The 19169-nt window shown below is 44.8% G+C and overlaps 1 protein-coding gene across 2 annotated transcripts; it reads left to right on the top strand.

Moving 5' to 3' along the window:
* The first annotated feature begins 6254 nt into the window (after positions 1-6254).
* On the top strand, positions 6255-17652 carry LOC123138249 (uncharacterized). 2 transcript variants are annotated; one of them, XM_044558180.1, is made up of 4 exons: positions 6261-6557; positions 6936-7228; positions 7945-8180; positions 16977-17652. In XM_044558180.1, exons 1-4 carry the CDS (start codon positions 6400-6402, stop codon positions 17517-17519), a joined length of 1230 nt encoding a protein of 409 aa, XP_044414115.1. In that variant the 5' UTR covers positions 6261-6399; the 3' UTR covers positions 17520-17652. The 2 variants fall into 2 exon arrangements, with proteins under 2 accessions (XP_044414116.1, XP_044414115.1); XM_044558181.1 differs by lacking the exon at positions 6936-7228 and having other exon boundaries at positions 6255-6557.
* The last annotated feature ends 1517 nt before the right edge of the window (positions 17653-19169 follow it).

Genomic DNA, 19169 nt, shown 5'->3' with positions numbered 1-19169 from the left:
TAGTGTATGTCAGTCGGTGGAACCTGTCTCACGTAAGCGTACGTGTAAGGTCGGTCCGGGCCGCTTCATCCCACAATACCGCTGAAGTAAGAAAAGACTAGCAGCGGCAAGCAAGTTGACAAGATCTACACCCACAACAAAATTGTGTTCTACTCGTGCAATAGAGAACTACGCATAGACATGGCTCATGATGCCACTGTTGGGGAACGTTGCAGAAAATTAAAATTTTTCCTACGGTTTCACCAAGATCCATCTATGAGTTCATCTAAGCAATGAGTCATGGGAGAGAGATTGCATCTACATACCACTTGTAGATCGCGTGCGGAAGCGTCAAGGGAACGGTGATGATGGAGTCGTACTCGCCGTGATTCAAATCACCGATGACCAAGTGCTGAACGGACAGCACCTCCACGTTCAACACACGTACGGTACGGACGACGTCTCCTCCTTCTTGATCCAGCAAGGGGGGAGGAGAGGTTGAGGAAGAAGGCTCCAGCAGCAGCACGACGGCGTGATGATGGTGGAGAGGCAGTACTCCGACAGGGCTTCGCCAAGCGCTCAACGGAGGAGGAGAGGTGTTGGGGAGGGGAGGGGCTGCGCCTTGGATCAGGTGTTCAGCCCTCCCCTCGTCCCTCTATTTATAGGGGAAGGGGGAAGGGGGGCGGCCCCCTCTAGATGAGATCTAGAGGGGGGGCGGCGGCCAGGGAGGGGGCTTGCCCCCCAAGCAAAGGGGGTGCGCCCCCCTTAGGGTTTCCCCCCCCCCCAACCCTAGGCGCATGGGCCCAAGGGGGGGGGCGCCCAGCCCTCCAGGGGCTGGTTCCCTTCCCACGCGGCCCATGAGGCCCTCCGAGAGGGGTGGCCCCTCCCGGTGGACCCCCGGAACCCTTCCGGTGGCCCCGGTACAATACCGATATGCCCCCGAAACTTTCCGGTGTCCGCATGACAACTTCCTATATATAAATCTTTACCTCCGGACCCTTCTGGAACTCCTCGTGACGTCCGGGATCTCATCCGGGACTCCGAACAACATTCGGTAATCACATACAAGTCTTCCTAATAACCCTGGCGTCACCGAACCTTAAGTGTGTAGACCCTACGGGTTCGGGAGACACGCAGACATGACCGAGACGGCTCTCCGGTCAATAACCAACAGCGGGATCTGGATACCCATGTTGGCTCCCACATGCTCCTCGATGATGTCATCGGATGAACCACGATGTTGAGGATTCAAGCAATCCCGTATACTATTCCCTTTGTCAGTCGGTATGTTACTTGCCCGAGACTCGATCGTCGGTATCCCAATACCTCATTCAGTCTCGTTACCGGCAAGTCACTTTACTCGTACCGTAATGCATGATCCCGTGACCAGACACTTGGTCACTCTGAGCTCATTATGATGATGCACTACCGAGTGGGCCCAGTGATACCTTTCCGTCATACGGAGTGACAAATCCCAGTCTCGATCCGTGTCAACCCAACAGACACTTCCGGAGATACCTGTAGTGCACCTTTATAGTAACCCAGTTACGTTGTGACGTTTGGTACACCCAAAGCACTCCTACGGTATCTGGGAGTTACACGATCTCATGGTCTAAGGAAGAGATACTTGACATTGGAAAAGCTCTAGCAAAACGAACTACACGATCTTGTGCTATGCTTAGGATTGGGTCTTGTCCATCACATAATTCTCCTAATGATGTGATCCCGTTATCAACGACATCCAAATGTCCATAGTCAGGAAACCATGACTATCTGTTGATCAATGAGCTAGTCAACTAGAGGCTTACTAGGGACGTATTGTGGTCTATGTATTCACACGTGTATTACGATTTCCGGATAATACAATTATAGCATGAATAAAAGACAATTATCATGAACAAGGAAATATAATAATAATCCTTTTATTATTGCCTCTAGGGCATATTTCCAACAAAAACAAGAGCAAAAGCGTTATGAAAAGTAGATACAATGACGACGTATCAACTCCCCCAAGCTTAAACCTTTGCCTGCCCTCAAGCTATTCAGTTGACAAACTGAAAGTGATAAAGAAAAAACTTTTACGAACCCTTTTGTTCTTGTTTACACAAATAAGCTTAAGTAGCACCCAGGTTTTCAGCAAAGATCATGACTAACCATGTCAACAATAACTCTTATAAATTATATTAACTCATATCAATAGCATAATCAACTAATGAGTAATAATAAGATATCTCAAACGCCAACACTTTGTCAAAACAATCATGATATAATATGACAATAGTGGTATCTCACTAGCCCTTTCTGAGACCGCAAAACATAAATGCAGAGCACCTTAAAAGTTAAAGGAGCGACTAGACATTGTAATTCATGGTAGAAGAGATCCAGTCATGCTAACACCCAACATTAACTATACTCAAAGCATAAGAATGACAATAGTCCTCTCAGGTCTGGTGCTTATTTGAGAAGATGATGACTCAGCATAAAAAGTAAATAGATAGTCCCTTCACAGAGGGAAGCAGTGATTTGCAGAGGTGCTAGAGCTCAAAGCTTAAATCAGAGATAAATTTAATTTTGGGAGGTGCACCCTTCCTGTCAATGTTACGACCAAGAGTTATCAATATCTACCATGCTAAACAAATTAGTGGCGGTTCCCAAGCGATAAGAGTAAAGATTTACTCCCCCTCCACCAACAAACACACTCCATGGCTAGCTGCATCCACGGGTACTGTTCATACCAACAACAGTCCTGGGGGAGTTTTGTTTAATTATTTGCAATTTTTGATTTTGGGATAGCGAATCCCTATTACCGCCCCTCTTGTGCAAGGATGAGTGAATAAACACTCATCATGAGAATAACCCGCTCAACATGGAAGATACTGACTGCCCCCTGTCGCTCCATGAGCGGTCCAGGAACACAAAGCAGATGTTCATTCCAAATTTTAGAGGTGGCACATGCAAATTTACTTGGAATGGCAGGGTAATACCGCATATAGGTAGATAGGTGGACTCTTCTGGAATAACTTTGGTTTAAGGGTTTTGATGCACAAGCAGTATTCCCGCTTAGTACAAGTGAAGGCTAGCAATTAGATTGAGAAGCGACCAGCTAGAGAGCGAAAATGGTCATAATCATGCATTGAGAATAATTACCATTGATCACTAGCATGAGTAGGATATAGACACCTTGAACATAAATATCATGGAGGCTATGTTGGTTTTGGTTCAACTACATGAGTGAACATGTGCCAAGTCAAGCCACTTGAAACGTTCAGAGGAGGATACCATATCATCATACTGCATCACAATCATTTTAATGCATGTTGACATCCAAGATAAATATCATCCACACCTAGCTACTTAAGCATGGCATGAGAAACTATAATCTCTAATTGTCATTGCAAACATGTTTGATCAAAATGAGCTGAATCATGGATACTAGGTTAAACATATTTACAAAAAAAACAAGTTGAGTTCATACCCACTTCTCTCTGCCACAACCACTTCATCAAATATCGTCATTATTGCATTCACTTGCACGACCGAATGATGTGAAATAATAACAGTGCAAGAATGCCGTGGACTAAGCTGGAATCTACAAGCATTTTATTCAAAAGGAGAAAACAAGGCAATTTGGCTCTTTGTTAGATCAACAATAATGCATATGAGAGCCACTCATCATTTTCATCGTGGTCTTCTCCTTGGTACAACCCAATAAAAAGAAAAGAAATTCAGAGGAACACACTGAAATATTTTTGGAGTCTTTTAGTTTTTCTCGAAGAAAGCAAATTAAATAAGGAAAAATAAAAACGAGAAAAACTATTTACACGGGAGAGTTCCCAACAAGCAAAATAAGAATCGATATATCTTTTTGGGTTTTCTGTTTAATACTACAACTAATTAAACTAAAAAGAAAAACCAAAAAGAAGCAAGAAATATTTTTGGATTTTCTCAAAGTTTTTCAAACACACAAGAAGAAAGAGAGAAAAATAAATCTAGCGTGGATAATACAATGAAAAAGTGTGAACATCGACAACTAAAATGAAAATGTGTGAACATGAATATAATGTCAGTGGAAATACGTACTCCCCCAAGTCTAGGCTTTTGGCCTAGCTTGGTAATCACCACCCGTAGTACCCGTCCCGGTCCATGGGGAAGTGTTGTGGTGGTGGCACTTGAGCGTCCCACTCTTGGGGCTCCTCCTCTGTCGCTGCCAAGTTGTTTCGGTAGGCAATAATGTCCTCGGGCAGGACCCTGTATCCGTTCCTGGCAACAGAATCAAACAAAGCAGTTCACCTGGCCAAACAGAATCAAACATCATAACGATGGGTTAAACAAAATCAAACATCATAACGGGTTGTGAGTTGCCGGGCCGTAGGTGGGCTATATGCGTACATGCCGTTAACAAGCTTTCCATGGGCGGATCCCTAACTTTTGACCAAGTCAAATGGACTGGCCTTTTTAACCTAAATGGGCCTCTGTTGGGCCATGCCACATGTCGACGTACCATAGGCACCTCCTGTCCATTAAACGGCTGACATCTGTCCCAACACGGAGCTGGCACGTGGATCCTTGGGCGAATGAGAATTTTACACATGGAAAATCGCCATTGGTCAGGGCTGTTAACGGGTTATTGAATCCAAACCGGCACCCGATAGCTTAATGGCGACCCGTTAAGGTGGAAGCCACGTGTCGGTTACCCTTGACAAAAACACTTCCATGACGCGCCATTTATTGTCATGGAAGTGGACACTTCTGTGATGATAATTTCAGTATATGGAACACTTCTACGACAACACATGTATGACTATCTTGATTCTGTCATAAAATCGTCATAGATGTACATACATGACAGAAAACGTGACCTACTATGATAAACATGTATCATCAATTCATCACTGAAGTATTTTTTGTAGTGTGTAGAGGGAGGCTCACAATTACTTGCCTTAGGGTTAGAACACAACACACGATCTCGAGGTAGATCAAGCTTGTACTCGATACATCATCATCAATACAATCAAAGCATGACGTAGGGTTTTACCTCTTCGAGAGGGGCCTGAACCTGGGTAAATACTGCCCCCTTCGTCTCATGTAACCCATCGATTCAAGATCCACAGCTCGGGACCTCCTACCCGAGATCCGCCGGTTTTAGTGCAGACACTTTGGCTGATGATGTTGCTATTCAGAACATCTTGGTTGCCTAGGATTGTCAAGAAGTAGTCAATGCCATCAATAAGGGGACATGGGGTCATAATGCAGCTATCATACATGGAATAATAGCCACCAATACTAGTTTTTCTTCTTGTAATTTTGTGCACGAGTGTAGAAACTTCAATTTTGAGGCTCACAATCTCGCCAAATTTGCTTGTAACTTAGGCATAGCTAGACATGTTTTTTTTGCGAACAGGCCCACAAGTCTATAAATAAACCCAACAAGATACAAGTAGCACCCCACAAAGATAAAACAAATTACAACAAAGTCCCTAAGGGGCCGCTGAACCGCCGCATTCGTCAGAATGAGTCGAGGACGGACCGCGGTCGTCGCCACTACGCATGATCACATGCGAATCTCCATAGCAGAAGGGAAGTCTCTGAACTTAGGCCTTGAGGACCTGCACCTCGACGAAATAGCCGTCTCTGGCAAGGTCTCCAATAGATCTAAACGTCACGAGCTCATGTACGGCCAGCAGCACCGGCCATCATAGACCGCCGTAGCACCGTCCCTAGACAATCCACGACGAGAGCATAGCCCATCTCGCCGCGACGAAGAAAGAGACGGGGGGCAAAAGCATGAATAACAGGTCATCACCATCGTTGCGGTGACCACGCCCCGAACACCAAAGCCCACCAGATCGAAATACTTGAGAGCACATACCTCCAGCGACTCGCCGGCTCCGCCCAAGGCCTCGCCGAAAAGGGGAACGAGCGCCGACACAATTATTCCAAACGGCCACCATCTCCCCTAACATGATGGCGCTGCCCAGACAAACTACCCCTACTATCTACACATAGAGACACACATCTGGGGTTCCCCCACTCTCCCTTCGCCGGAGCGGCCGACGGAGAGGGACGAAACCATCGGCCTGGGCGGCGGCGGAATGAGGGAACATGGGTCGCCTCCTTTTTCACTCTGGTGCAGTTTATTTATACATCAAAATTTTTTTACGTAGACATGTTTGATTTCGCAAAAAAAAACATTACTTTGAATAGTAAAGTCGGCGAGATTACTTAAAAAACAAGATATTTCAATATGGACCGCTAGACTTGATAAAAAAAGATATTTCAATACTACAGTACGTCCTCTATGCATCCGGGACCTACTGTAGCGCCTCCGGCTTCCTCCATTCCCCTCTTCTTACCTCCACCCCCGGGGCCAATAGCCGCCGCCCGGTCTCCAGCATATTCCGGACTACCGAGGCGGCGGAGATGCGAAGCCTCTCGCGATCTATTCTTAGACTTTGCCAACGCATTAGTGTCTCCAAAATTGGCTCCGCTATGTCCCTCAGGTGGCTCCCCGCGTTTGCCCGGCGTGACGCTCGACTCATCGCCTCAACTTCCGCGCATCCTCTGTATCGTCTTTCCCGGTCTGTTCTCGACTCCTTTCGTTTCTTACTTCTGAACATGTGTCGTGATAATCACGGGCATGCGATGGATTTTTGGATCTTGATTCTGACCGACCGACTTTTTTTTCTTTCGAAAAACATATACTAATATTAAGAAACACAGTATTTTGTGAGAACGGAAATAAATCTATTTTACCTTTTTAACGCCTTAGGCCTAGTTAAAAGTGGTTTATATTTATCGGATTAAATTGTTATTGTGTTGAAATAAGTATTATGAAATACAAAAATCAATCATTGTTTTGCGATTACTATTAGGGTTATATATTTTTAATCTTAAAGTATATCTATCTTATTTGATCCGGATGTTAAGGTTAGCCATAATATGTTCTTTTGTGATAGCCTTGCTTGCACCCCCTGGAGCTTGGAGAATAAAATGCACTCCTTCGTCCCATTCACTTGTGGCACCCCCAAATGTGTTCCCACTGCAAAGATCAGGAATAAGGCAACCACTACCAAATGCACTGATACGGCAAAAATAAGGAAAAATGTCACAAGTAGCAATCCTATGGTGGTTGATGATGCATGGGTTCCGTTTATCCTTCCGAATAGCAGCCACCGTGATGGTGCCATATACAGAAACGTGATTTTGAAGGAAGACTGGTTTGATATCGATTTTATGAACCGTAATGAGAGTATGTTATTCAAATGACTGAATCTCTTGTTTCCACCCCTTTATCCATATTCTTGATTGATTATTTGCTGCACAAGCTTTTTTTTAGTGAATCTACAAACAGACTTAATCTTTAATTCATAGTTCAAGTCTACATGCGAGACTGCCTTATGATGGCACTTAGGCCCTGTTTGTTTCTGCTTCAGTTGGCTTCAAATCACCTATGGATTCGCTTCACTGGAATCAGCTTTGCCACTAAAGTACACCTGGACGTGCTTCAGGCAATTGCACTAAAAATGGCCCGAATCTAGTTTCAGCTTCACTCAAAGCTGATTCCAAATAGATGTTTGTTCCAGCTTCTATTTTTTCCTATGAGAATCTGCTGCCTAAAGCCGAAACAAACAGGGCCTTATATCACCAAGTTATATTGGGCAGGTATCCCACCTCAAACTTGGGCCGTACAAATTTAATCCAAGTGAGACATTGAATCTGTTCATGTATTAACAATTTGGGCTTGTACTATATACTTCTCCTTCTTCCTAGAGCACCGGAAACTTAAAAAACTCTGTCAGTAATGATGTCTAGAAGTATTAAAGAAATCTTGGAAAACTTGAGAACTCCGTAAAAAAAATCTAGCCCATATGTCTGACATTTGTGATTTTTGTGTCTCTTTTATAGTAAATAACTTCTTGATCGTATGACTAACAATTCTTATGGAACATGTATTCTTCGGTGAAGCTCGCTTGGAGCCAATGATGTTCCATAAGCCAACCGAAGAATGTTTACTGTATGAAGAAAATTGCAAGCATTTTCCACAGCACATGTTGCAGTTTTTCTCATTGACGCTGGCAGAGTGTTCCAGCAATAATGGCCTGATCCAGCTATATGGATACATAGCAGCACGGGATGGCAGGGATCGCATGCTTAACTATGTTTTGAATCATAGCAGAGACGATCCCATCATTGTACAGCAGGTGCACTTCTATACTTATCTGCAATCATTAATAGTTACGCTATTCTGTTTACGTTTCAATCCTATCGCATGCATAATAGAAATAATTGAAAGTATATACCACTTAATCTCCTTTATGTACTCTCTGGGTGTTAATTCTTTTTTAACTTGGAAAAGGTTTCGACTAGCATTTTGTGTTGTTTGGGTAAATGTTTTCCATCTCTAACCGACGAGAATGGTTGACCTGAGGTTGGATGCTATTAGACCACCACATGCATATGTTGGTCTTTTTCATCCTATATGCTAGCATGGTGGGACATATCTCCCATCCTCGTGCACATGGGTCTCCTTGAGCTCATTTTAATTGTGTTGGGACGTAAGATATCTATGACGATGGACAAAAGTGAAAGCAACACAGTTGGAATGTAAAGTAGCTTGGACATATGTTTTACTTCTTCTGTGTGGTGTAGTGTGTGGACTGTTACATCTTGCTTGTCTTCCCTTTCCATTGTCCTATTGCCCTAGTGTCCCTTCAGTCACACCTATCGTCCCCTTAGGATTGATCGGTAGAGGATGGTATATGTTGCAAACTCTAATAACCGCGGTGTTTCTTAGCTAAATACCTTAAAAATAGCAGCCTTACTTCTATTATCATCTTCTTGAAACATGGGTGGCTTTTGAATAGGAGTGGGACTCCCTAGTCTAGTAGATCAAAAAGGGGCCCTCAATGATTTTATGACATCATTATTTCTAAGCTTACTTGAAATAATATAAATACAAGTCTGACATCACCAAATGCATATCATCTTGGTGTTGTTTCTTACTAAGCCCAAGTCAATTAATTGTTGCATATATCCTCGTGGTTGTGCATGTTGTGTCGCCGCCGGCTTGCTGGGGTTGTGCTTGTATTGACGTTCTTGGAGCAACACTTGTACGCTGTAGCCGCCTTAGGTCAATAACAACAACAAAGCCTTTAGTCCCAAACAAGTTGGGGTAGGCTAGAGGTGAAACCCATAAGATTTCGTGACCAACTCTGCTAGTTCTTTGGTGATACTTGAATCCTTCAGATCTCTCTTTACGGACTCCTCTCATGTCAACTTCGGTCTACCCTGACCTCTCTTGACATTATCAGGACGCTTTAGTCGTCTACTATGCATTGGAGCTTCTAGAGGCCTGCGATGAATATGCCCAAACCATCTCAGACGATGTTGGACAAGCTTCTCTTCAATCGGTGCTACCCCAGCTCTATCTCGTATATCATCATTCTGGACTCAGTCCTTCCTCGTGTGGCCACACATCCATCTCCACATGCGCATCTCCGCCACACCTAACTGTTAGACATGTTGCGTTTTAGTCGGCCAACACTCAGCGTAATACAACATTGCAGGTCAAACCGTTGTCCTGCAGAACTTGCCTTTTAGCTTTTGTGGTACTCTCTTGTCACAGAGAATGCCAGAAGCTTGGCGGCACTTCATCCATCCGGCTTTGATTTGATGGTTCACATCTTCATCAATACCCTCATCCATCTGCAACATTGACCCCAAATATTGAAAGGTGTCCTTCTGAGGCACCACCTGCCCATCAAGGCTAACCTCCTCCTCATGCCTAGTAGTACTGAAACTGCACCTCATGTACTTGGTTTAGTTCTACTAAGCCTAAAACCTTTCGATCCCAAGGTTTGTCTCCATAACTCTAACTTCCCGACCCCGTCCGACTATCGTCGACTAGCACCACATCATCTGCAAAGAGCATACACCATGGGATATCTCCTTGTATATCCCTTGTGACCTCATCCATCACCAAAGCAAAAAGATAAGGGTTCAAAGCTGACCCCTGGTGCAGTCCTAGTTTAATCAGGAAGTCATCAGTGTCGCCATCACTTGTTCGAACACTTGTCACAACATTATCATACATGTCCTTGATGAGGGTAATGTACTTTGCTGGGACTTTGTGTTTCTCCAAGGCCCACCATATGACATTCCGCGGTATCTTATCATATGCCTTCTCCAAGTCAATGAACACCATATGCAGGTCCTTCTTTTGCTTTCTGTATCTCTTCATAAGTTGTCGTACCAAGAAAATGGCTTCCATGGTCGACCTGCCAGGCATGAAACCAACTGATTTTTTGTCACGCTTGTCATTCTTCTTAAGCGGTGCTCAATGACTGTCCCATAACTTCATTGTAGCCGCCATAGATCATCCGAGATAATTGTGCCAAAGAATGAAATGAGCAAAAAATGAAAATAATATAATGAATGCCATGACCACCTGGTCGACTTGATTCACTGCTTGTTTCACTTGCTTGATTGGGGGGTTTTGCCGATTGACTATAGAGAGTGTTGGTGATGGCAAGGGATGACAGACAAGACCAATGAGAGACAAGGTAAACTTTAAGGAGTCCAAGACATGTTGTAGCTATGGTCGGTTCAGTTCATGGCAGGGTTGGTCCTGAGCGGGGGAAGGAGGGGCGGCCGCCCCAGCCCCCAAAGCCTATGGGGGCCCACCCAAGTACGCAGGTAGTAGCCTGTGGGCCATGGCCCAAGGAGGCAGGAAGTCGCTTGATAGTAGGAGCACATATAGCGCTTGTAAATGAGTCCACGGTGTCTTTGTTTTCTCTTCCCTTTCGATCGTGAGTTTGCGAGCACAGAGCAATGATCTCTCTCTCTCTCTCTCTCTCTCTCTCTCTCTCTCTGCGGGTCGCAAAGTGGCGACCTCGATTCAGCTATTTCCCTTGGGATGCCGAGCCGCCGATGAACTTTGAAGCTCCACTCTCCGATGATCCAGTCCCTAGGGCCTGTAAATGAGTCCATGATGTCTTTGTTTTTTCCTCCCTTCCTATCGCGAGTTTGCGAGCACAGAGCGACGATCTCTCCCTCCCCTCCCTCTCTCTCTCTCTCTCTCTCTCTCTCTCTCTCTCTCTCTCCGCGTGGTCGCAAAGTGACAATCTCGATCGGCTATTCCCCTTGTATATTGCTAATTAAGTACTTACCTTCGCGTATATGATGCATAGTTAGTGTCCGTAAAAAACATGATGCATAGTTTGGAATCTTCAACAATTGATGTGATTTTATGGGCATGGCTATTGTTCAGTTGCCTAAAAAAATTGGCACAATAGGTTCCGGTTCGCCGTTGTGCCATACTCCCTTGATTGAGCCATAACATCCACTTTGAAGGGTGTCGGGTTGCTTCGACGATCAAGCACAAAATCTTGAGCAGGGTAGGCTTGATTGGGGGCAGCCACGACGGCGCCGCTAGCCATGCTATCTGCATATATCCCGAAATTTGTCTTGCAAGCCATGGAAGGGTGCGGAAAACCTTGGAAGAGCTGCTCCAAAAAAAATTCTCTTGCCGCCTGAGTCCAGCAATACTCAAGTGGTGGATTTCGGCGACGGTCTTGATGGGGTCAAACATCAGCAGGCGACGCTGGGGCGACCATCACGTCGACGACACGCAGGACCACGATCCTCACCAAGAATGGGCTTCCCCTCCACACCCACCGCACGTGCAGGACCGACGTGTCGAGCATGCTGTCAACACGACCACCACCAATCCTCGCTACCGAGGCCACACGGCAACTTTCGTCACAACTCACAGGCCATCGAAGCATGATTTTTGGCGCTTCGGGGGTGACTCGTCGCGCCTTTGGTTCAATCGCTGCCACACATACTTCGATCTCTACCAAACGCCGTCAAAGCAGTGGGTGACGACCGCCGTATTATACATGGAGGGTCACACCGCCCTTTGGTGCCAGGCGTATAAGCGGCTACACCAACTCGGTGACTAAAACACGGTCATTGCGCCGGTGCACGCGAAGTTCGGCCACACGGAGATTGACCAAGACGATTTCGACGGCCTGCTTCACCGCCTGGACCACCTCAAGCAGACCGTTATGAACTGCCGCCTGGCGTTTGAATCGTGTATGGATCACTTGAGCTCTCTGGATTCGACATTGAATAAAAAATTCTTCGTCTCACAGTTCATCATTGGTTTACGCGATGAGGTACGCACGGGCGTTCGACAACATGCTTCGACAAGCGTGTCGTGCATGAACCTAGGAGGAGGAGGCAGAGCACAATTGCCCATGGGGACATCTCGTGGTGTTCGCTCGGGCTATATCGCCGCCACCTGTGCCGGTCGTCGTGGCGGGACCGTTTCAACCACGCACCGACGGTGCTAAACAAGGATAGGATGATTTCGGCCGTGAGTGGCAACTAAGGGAACTAGGGCAATGCCCATGCGTTGCTATGGGGCATACATATTCTAATGATTCAACACCAATCGTTTTTTTTAAGGGTAACTTTCGCTTTATTTAATTAAGTAAGTCTGAGATCTCATGAGAGACCACGGCTAGAATGAAGTCTGTTGGCACCATAATCCACACCTTACATACTTCTTCTCCTACCCCTACTCTAGCTAGTTTATGAGCGGAAGCATTCGCGGAGCGACTAACCCACGTTACCTTCACCTCTTGAAACAAGTGAAACAACTCTTGGCCCAACCACAGCCAAGTTCTTCTCTTTTTCTCTTAGCATGGACACCACCGTCTTGTTATCAGTCTCCAAATGCAGCTTCATTTTTGGACGTTGATCTCCCCTGCTAACTGAACAACACGTTTGCACGCCAAGTTCTCCACCACCTCCGGTTCCAAGGCATCATGATAAACATGACATGCAGCTGGTCGGCAAGACCCCCCAAGATCACCCTGCCGCCACACTTCTCGCCATGCTTGGACAGATTGCCATTCTACCATGTATGCGACTACCGAGCTTGTTATTTAATGTGGTTCAGCTATCTTCCCATCCAATCATTTCTAATATGGTAAACACTTTGTATCAGCAGTCTGATAGGAAGCCAACGCCAGACCACTTGACACCCGCCAATTCTTCAATCTCACGGTAGAGATAACAAAATGCTAATTCTTTTCTATACTATTCGTATACCCGTACTAATCTCACCCAGCCTTTGCTAACATCCTGTATATCACGCACACACATGATTGTGTATCCCCTCATATCTCGTCTATTTTGTCTCTCCCAATCCCCTCCCTCGTCTCTCCAGTACGCACACCTCCTTTCGAACTCGCCATCGATGTCGCCCAGATTCAATCTGTTGCGTGTTGTGGTTCCTTCCCACCTCGTCACCGATCAAACCATTCCTAGCACGGCCCAGATCTAACCCAAAGCACGACATCGATCTGCTCTACGATACGGCCCCTGAATGAACACGTCGACGGCCTTGCTCCGCCACCACGCTGCATCAGATATATGAAGTCTGGATGAACGCCAAATATGCCCGACTAATCATTTGACATCTAAGAAGATAAAATTAATCCAGACCTAGTGCTTGATGTAGATTAGTTAGACCATCCACGGCACCAGCGAGCTACACATCAGCTGCGGTGAGGTCGACCAGAAAGCAAAATGACTGTTAACTCTAGCTAGGATAACTTTTTGATATGAATTGCTTCAGGGTATATAATAAGAGACTTACATTTATATAAATCTAAATTAATACTACCATTGTTTACATTTGCAATCAAGACATCTTTATCATAAGACGTAGAGGTAGCAAATTGTTGATAGCCGTGTTGCATAAACAGCAAAACCATAGCGCCGCGTGCCCGCAGTCAGTGCTCTAACTTTGGAATTCAGTACAAACAAATGGAAGTTGCGATTGAGCACATACAGCTAGCTTCAAGATCACATGATCTCACAGACTCTGCATATTTAAATTTCATCTGTGGTTTCTAATCTGCGGCCAAAACTTACGGGCTTCTAGGCTGTAGAATTATTTGTTCATTCTCGAAAAAGAAAGAATTATTGTTGCTGTTGCGTTGATATTATTTGTTGTCGTGGATTTCTAGAATATTTGATTTTCTTCTGCTATATAATCATTCAATTATAGTCACACATTGTACACATTTTGTTTTGATGCATATACAAATATTGCTATGCAATTCCATAGTATGCCATCCAAACAAGATTCCGTATTGAAACCTCAGTAAAAATTCATGACCCAAATCATTTAACATCCAAACAACCGAATCCGTATTCATGTCCAGTACAGTTTCCTTGCTGAATTGGAATTGAAACCAATTCAATACGGAGGCCTCCAATACAGACATCCAAACACAGCGTTATGGTTCTGTCTGCATGTCCTTCTCAAGCCACAAGAATGAAAGATATTCTGTTGAAGTATACCAGGTCGATTGGGCTCCGTATCAACTTTCAGAGATCAACCATTGTCCCACAATGTTCAGCCGGCCTGGGTCATTGAATTAGCAGATATCTTTGGTTGTATTATCGGCCAAATGTAGTTCACTTACCTAGGCCTGCCTCTTGGAACCACCAGAACTGTGACGGATCTTATGCCCCTGGTGGTCTCTATGGAGAGGAGGCTCTCGACTATGACTTGTTTGCGTCCCTATGGAGCCAAACTCACTCTGGTCAACTCTGTCCTCACTTCTCTGGATAAGCTGAGACGCACTTGCCTATGGAGAAAGAAAACTGAGGATGGCATAAAATGCAACTCCCTCGCTGCTTGGGATTTAGTGTGCCAACCCAAAGAGAAAGGCGGCCTTGGTGTGCTCAGCTTTAAGATCCAAAACCAAGGTTTACTTCTGAAATTCTTGTATAAATTTTATATAAACAGGATGTTCCATGGGTGCAGCTTGTCTGATCGACATACTATGTAGACAAAATACCCCATGCTTCTGACCCTTGTGGATCCTTCTGGTGGAAAGATGTGCTGCAGCTCTCAGACATATACAGGGGTATCACAAAAGTTCAGGTGGGCTGCGGGGATACAGTTCTGTTTAAAGACCTTTGGATGGATGACATTGCTTGCAACTCGCACCCTAGAGCCTTTTCTTTTGAGGATATATCTGTCCAAGCCATGCTGACGACAACATCTGTGGATGACGTTTTCAATCTTCCTCTGTCCTTCCAAGCGAGACAGGAAGTGCTTGATCTTCAGCAAGTGTCTGCTCCTATTGATCCTGGGAATGGTGGCTGTGATGTTTGGCAGTGCGTATGGGCCAGAGACTACACCTCCAGCTGCTACTATTCTTTCTGTTTCAGGGAAGCTCAGGCAGATGAGGTGTTCAAATGGATTTGGAAATCTGGTGGACAGATTGAACACGAGGAATACGCTGAAACGGAGAAATTATGCCATAGCCGATGATAACTTTGATTGCCTCCTGTGCACAGTACCTCCAGAAGAAACTTTGGTTCATCTTTTCTTCCTTTGCGATTTTGCTGCCAACTGTTGGAACACATTGGGGATTACGTGGCCAGACACTCTGGACAGGTTCCAAATGGTAGAGAGGCCTGGAGAAAACCCATGTTCATGGAAGTATTCACTGTGCCTGCCTGGTGGATCTGGAAGGAGAGGAGTGCTAAGCTATTCAGAAATGTGCCGCGCTCACATTTATCTTGGCTAGCCAGATTCAAGGAGGACTTCGATCTGCTGAGACAAAGAGTTCACAACAAATTGCACCCCTAAATTGACTCTTTTCTGCTAGCCCTTTAAGCTTACTCTGTGTTTTGTGCTTTCTTTTCTTTGTCTTGTACAGGCTGTATAGCCTCTGTTATCCCTCCCTCCCCCCCCCCCCCCCCCCCCCTCCTAACTCATGTAATTTGTGATTACTTTGGGACTTCGATAACTTAATAGAAAGTCAGTGGGAGCCTCTCCCACTTTCATTTTTTTTTTGAAAAAAGGCTTTATGAGAATTCTGGATCGCTCTCACTCCTTTCTCTTCATCTAACCTACCGCTCTCCTTCCTCACCTCCGATGTCCTCCCTCACCTGCTCCAATTCCCGTCCTTTGTGATCCCGATTCCTAGGGCCGTTATACCATCACCTCCGTCGGTCAGCCGCTCTGGTCATTCCTCTATGCCTCTTCTTCAGCGCAGGGAACCCCGCATCACACGGCACCCACAACCTCCAACTCATCTCCACCGGCAATTGAAGCCCGCGTTGCTCCCATATTCAACTCAGTACTCTGTGCATTGCATATTTCTCCAGGAAAATTGAGCATTGCCACTTTCAGGCAATTGACATTACGAAACACACAAATGGTATTTATATCAAGGGGTCCCGAGTTTTAGTTCTGTCCCGGGCCCCCAAATTTCAAGACCTGCCCTGGTTCATTGACTAAGGTCCCATGTCTAAGAGGATCAGTGAAGACAAATACAATCTACACTCAAGTTAACACAGAATAAGCACACGAGTCACTCTTGGAATAATGCAATATTTTTATTTTTATTTTTGTAGAATCTGATAATTTTCATATTTTACGTCAGTTATATGATTGTGGCCCTATCATTAGTCTGATTTGATCCAGAATCTAAGATTTTGACAACCTTGATACCAGCACGACAAATGTGACTTTCCATGTATAAAATACCATATTTTCTGTGCATTCTTATAACTGCAATTTCGTCTCCTACGGATAGTTTAAACTGATGTTGGTGGGTACTGGTTCTTGTGTGTGAATGTTGATTTGCCTCAGTCCATATGAATGAAGCTGGGAGTTGATATGGCTCTTTGATAGTATTTGAATTTGTGTGCAGCATGCATGTTTGTCGGAAACTAACTTTGCATTCTAGATTTCTTACTGCTGTTTTATTTCTTAATTGGAGCATAATCATTTTCACATGGAACATACATCTGTGGAACTAAACTAAAAGAATTTTGTATTTATACTATCTATTTTTTTTATAAACAGTTAGCACATGGCCAGCATATCATTTCTGCTTTTAGATATTTCTTAGTTTGCTAAGTAGAAGTACTCATAACAATAACTGTACTTTTTATAGTGTTCTCTTATTCAAATGACTGGTCCTAAGAGAGGCATTGAAATGTACTCCCCAGTTTTTATTGAGTTTGATCTAAGGGTCAAGAATGGAGGGCAAGAGGAAGACGATCTGCAACTAATTGATGGCGCAATAGCATGCTATGATCAGAAACCATGGAGACCAATCAAACATCGCATTAATGGCAAATGTGGCACAGTTGACATATCTTTAGCATATGTGGAGCATGCAGTGGAGGCAACAATAGAAGTTGTCATATCAGAAGTACATAGTGGCTTCAGTTTATCTCTGAGTTCCTTAATTTATATTATGGAGAACTATGAAGAAATTCCTCTTTTTCATGGTACTATTGATCAGTCGCGTGGCCTGAGAAGATTTGTGGTTGCAGTCACGTCGGCCACTGTTATGAAGTTGAAGTTCAGGTTTGGTAGCAATAGTGTTGAGCGTTGTTGTTCCTTCAAAGCTAAGCTACATGGATGTGTTCGACGTCAGATAAAGCATGAGTTGGCTTCTATCACAGTAAAAGTGTATTGGTCCACTATCTGAACCTGATGATATCCCGTCTGTTTGCTGCACCAATTGATTGTAATATGTTTCCATGAGATTTGGTTATATGCACCATGAATATTTGAATTGATAATATAAGATTTTGTAAAAAAAAGGTTTTTTGATTTGTTTATTATTGTATACTTGTACTTTTTGAATATAAATCTATATCTATACGACTATTCCTACTAATGAAGTAACGTTCGTCTCCCGTACCTATTTGAGATGGTAATAATATATTTTTTGTTTGTTCATGCATAAACAAATTTTGGGATGGAGCTCCAAACCATGCAGCAAGAGGCCTGCTTCGCATCCTTATTTTTCTTTGATTTGACTGGGTCTCACGGAGTCAGTCCCCTATGTGAGCCAATGGGCCCGTTCTGCATCTTTTTTTCCCTTCCATTGAGTAGCAAGAAAAAAATAAATTAGTGTTTTCTTTGTAAACTATGCTGGATAGGCCGACTGCAATTACATAACACATGCTGAGTTCGCCTTCTGTAGGGCCTAGAAAAAAATCCACCAACTCAATAAGTCGGCTCTTACTATTAGCATTAAATAGTACCACCTCGCCCCTTTAGAACCAAAACCATCAATTTATATACGTCTTAAATTTACCTATTATCAGTCAACTCAATAAGTCGGCTTGAGAATAAATAAGCGGAGGACGAGGATGACATGAAAAGAAGAGAATGAGTCCGGCTAAAGGAAGAAAATAATATGCTATCCTATGTGGGCTAATTAAGTGGTGTTAAACAGCTTGTTGCATAATTGAAGAAGGTTGCATGATGTGCATATTGGGATTCAGTAAGTGGTGCGTAATTAAATGAGGTGGATGGAGGTGCGTCATTAAACGGGGGTGGACGGAAGACTTCATTGATGAATGCAAAGAAGCTCACAGTCCGGGGTACTAGAGGAGCTCTCTAAGGGTAGGGGACCACTATGAAGATGCATACAATGTTTGATTCAGATTTTGTCCGTTTGGATCGAGAAAATGGACGGCCCAATCCGGTTTTGTCCATCTGCCTACTAGGGCATCCAATCGGGCGGCCGCATCACATTTTGTTCGGCTCGCGATAAAAAAGAGAGGTCGTCCACACATTTCAAAACATAGAAATAAACTTAATTAAACAGTTCTAAAATATTTAAACGATGTAAACAAGTCTCGGGCGCACATTAAACTTAGCTTAAAACTTTAAAAAAACATTAAAAAAACTTGACACCATCACCATGGTCGTCCTCGGTGCCGCCGCCGTCCTTCTCATCGTCGTCACCGGTGAGATCGATGTATGGAGGTGGCTGCCAGAGTTGGGCAGGCGACCCCTGCAGCGGCTGCATGGCTGGAGGCGCCTGCACGACCTCTTCCCATGTCGGGGACAGCGACTACGGCTCGGCACCCACCCACGAGGGCGGCACGGAGACGTACCCCGGCGTGCACGACACCATGTCCGTCCACGACCATGTCTGCGCCACCATTGCCGTGAAATGCGGCTCCACGGTGGTCTCCTCCTCCTTGACCACCTCTCCTTCATGATGGCCTCCTGTAGCTCCGGGGGGGGGGGGGTGGCAACGTCACCCGCATCAGAGAGGGACATCATCACCTCGAGCCCTTGCCACTGGGCCTCGTCGTGGTCGTGGACAGACTCCTCCAGA

Source organism: Triticum aestivum, chromosome 6B, assembly GCF_018294505.1.
Source record: "Triticum aestivum cultivar Chinese Spring chromosome 6B, IWGSC CS RefSeq v2.1, whole genome shotgun sequence".
NCBI lineage: Eukaryota > Viridiplantae > Streptophyta > Magnoliopsida > Poales > Poaceae > Triticum > Triticum aestivum.
Note: the sequence above shows the minus strand (reverse complement) of the source record. Positions and strands in the feature narration are given on the sequence as shown.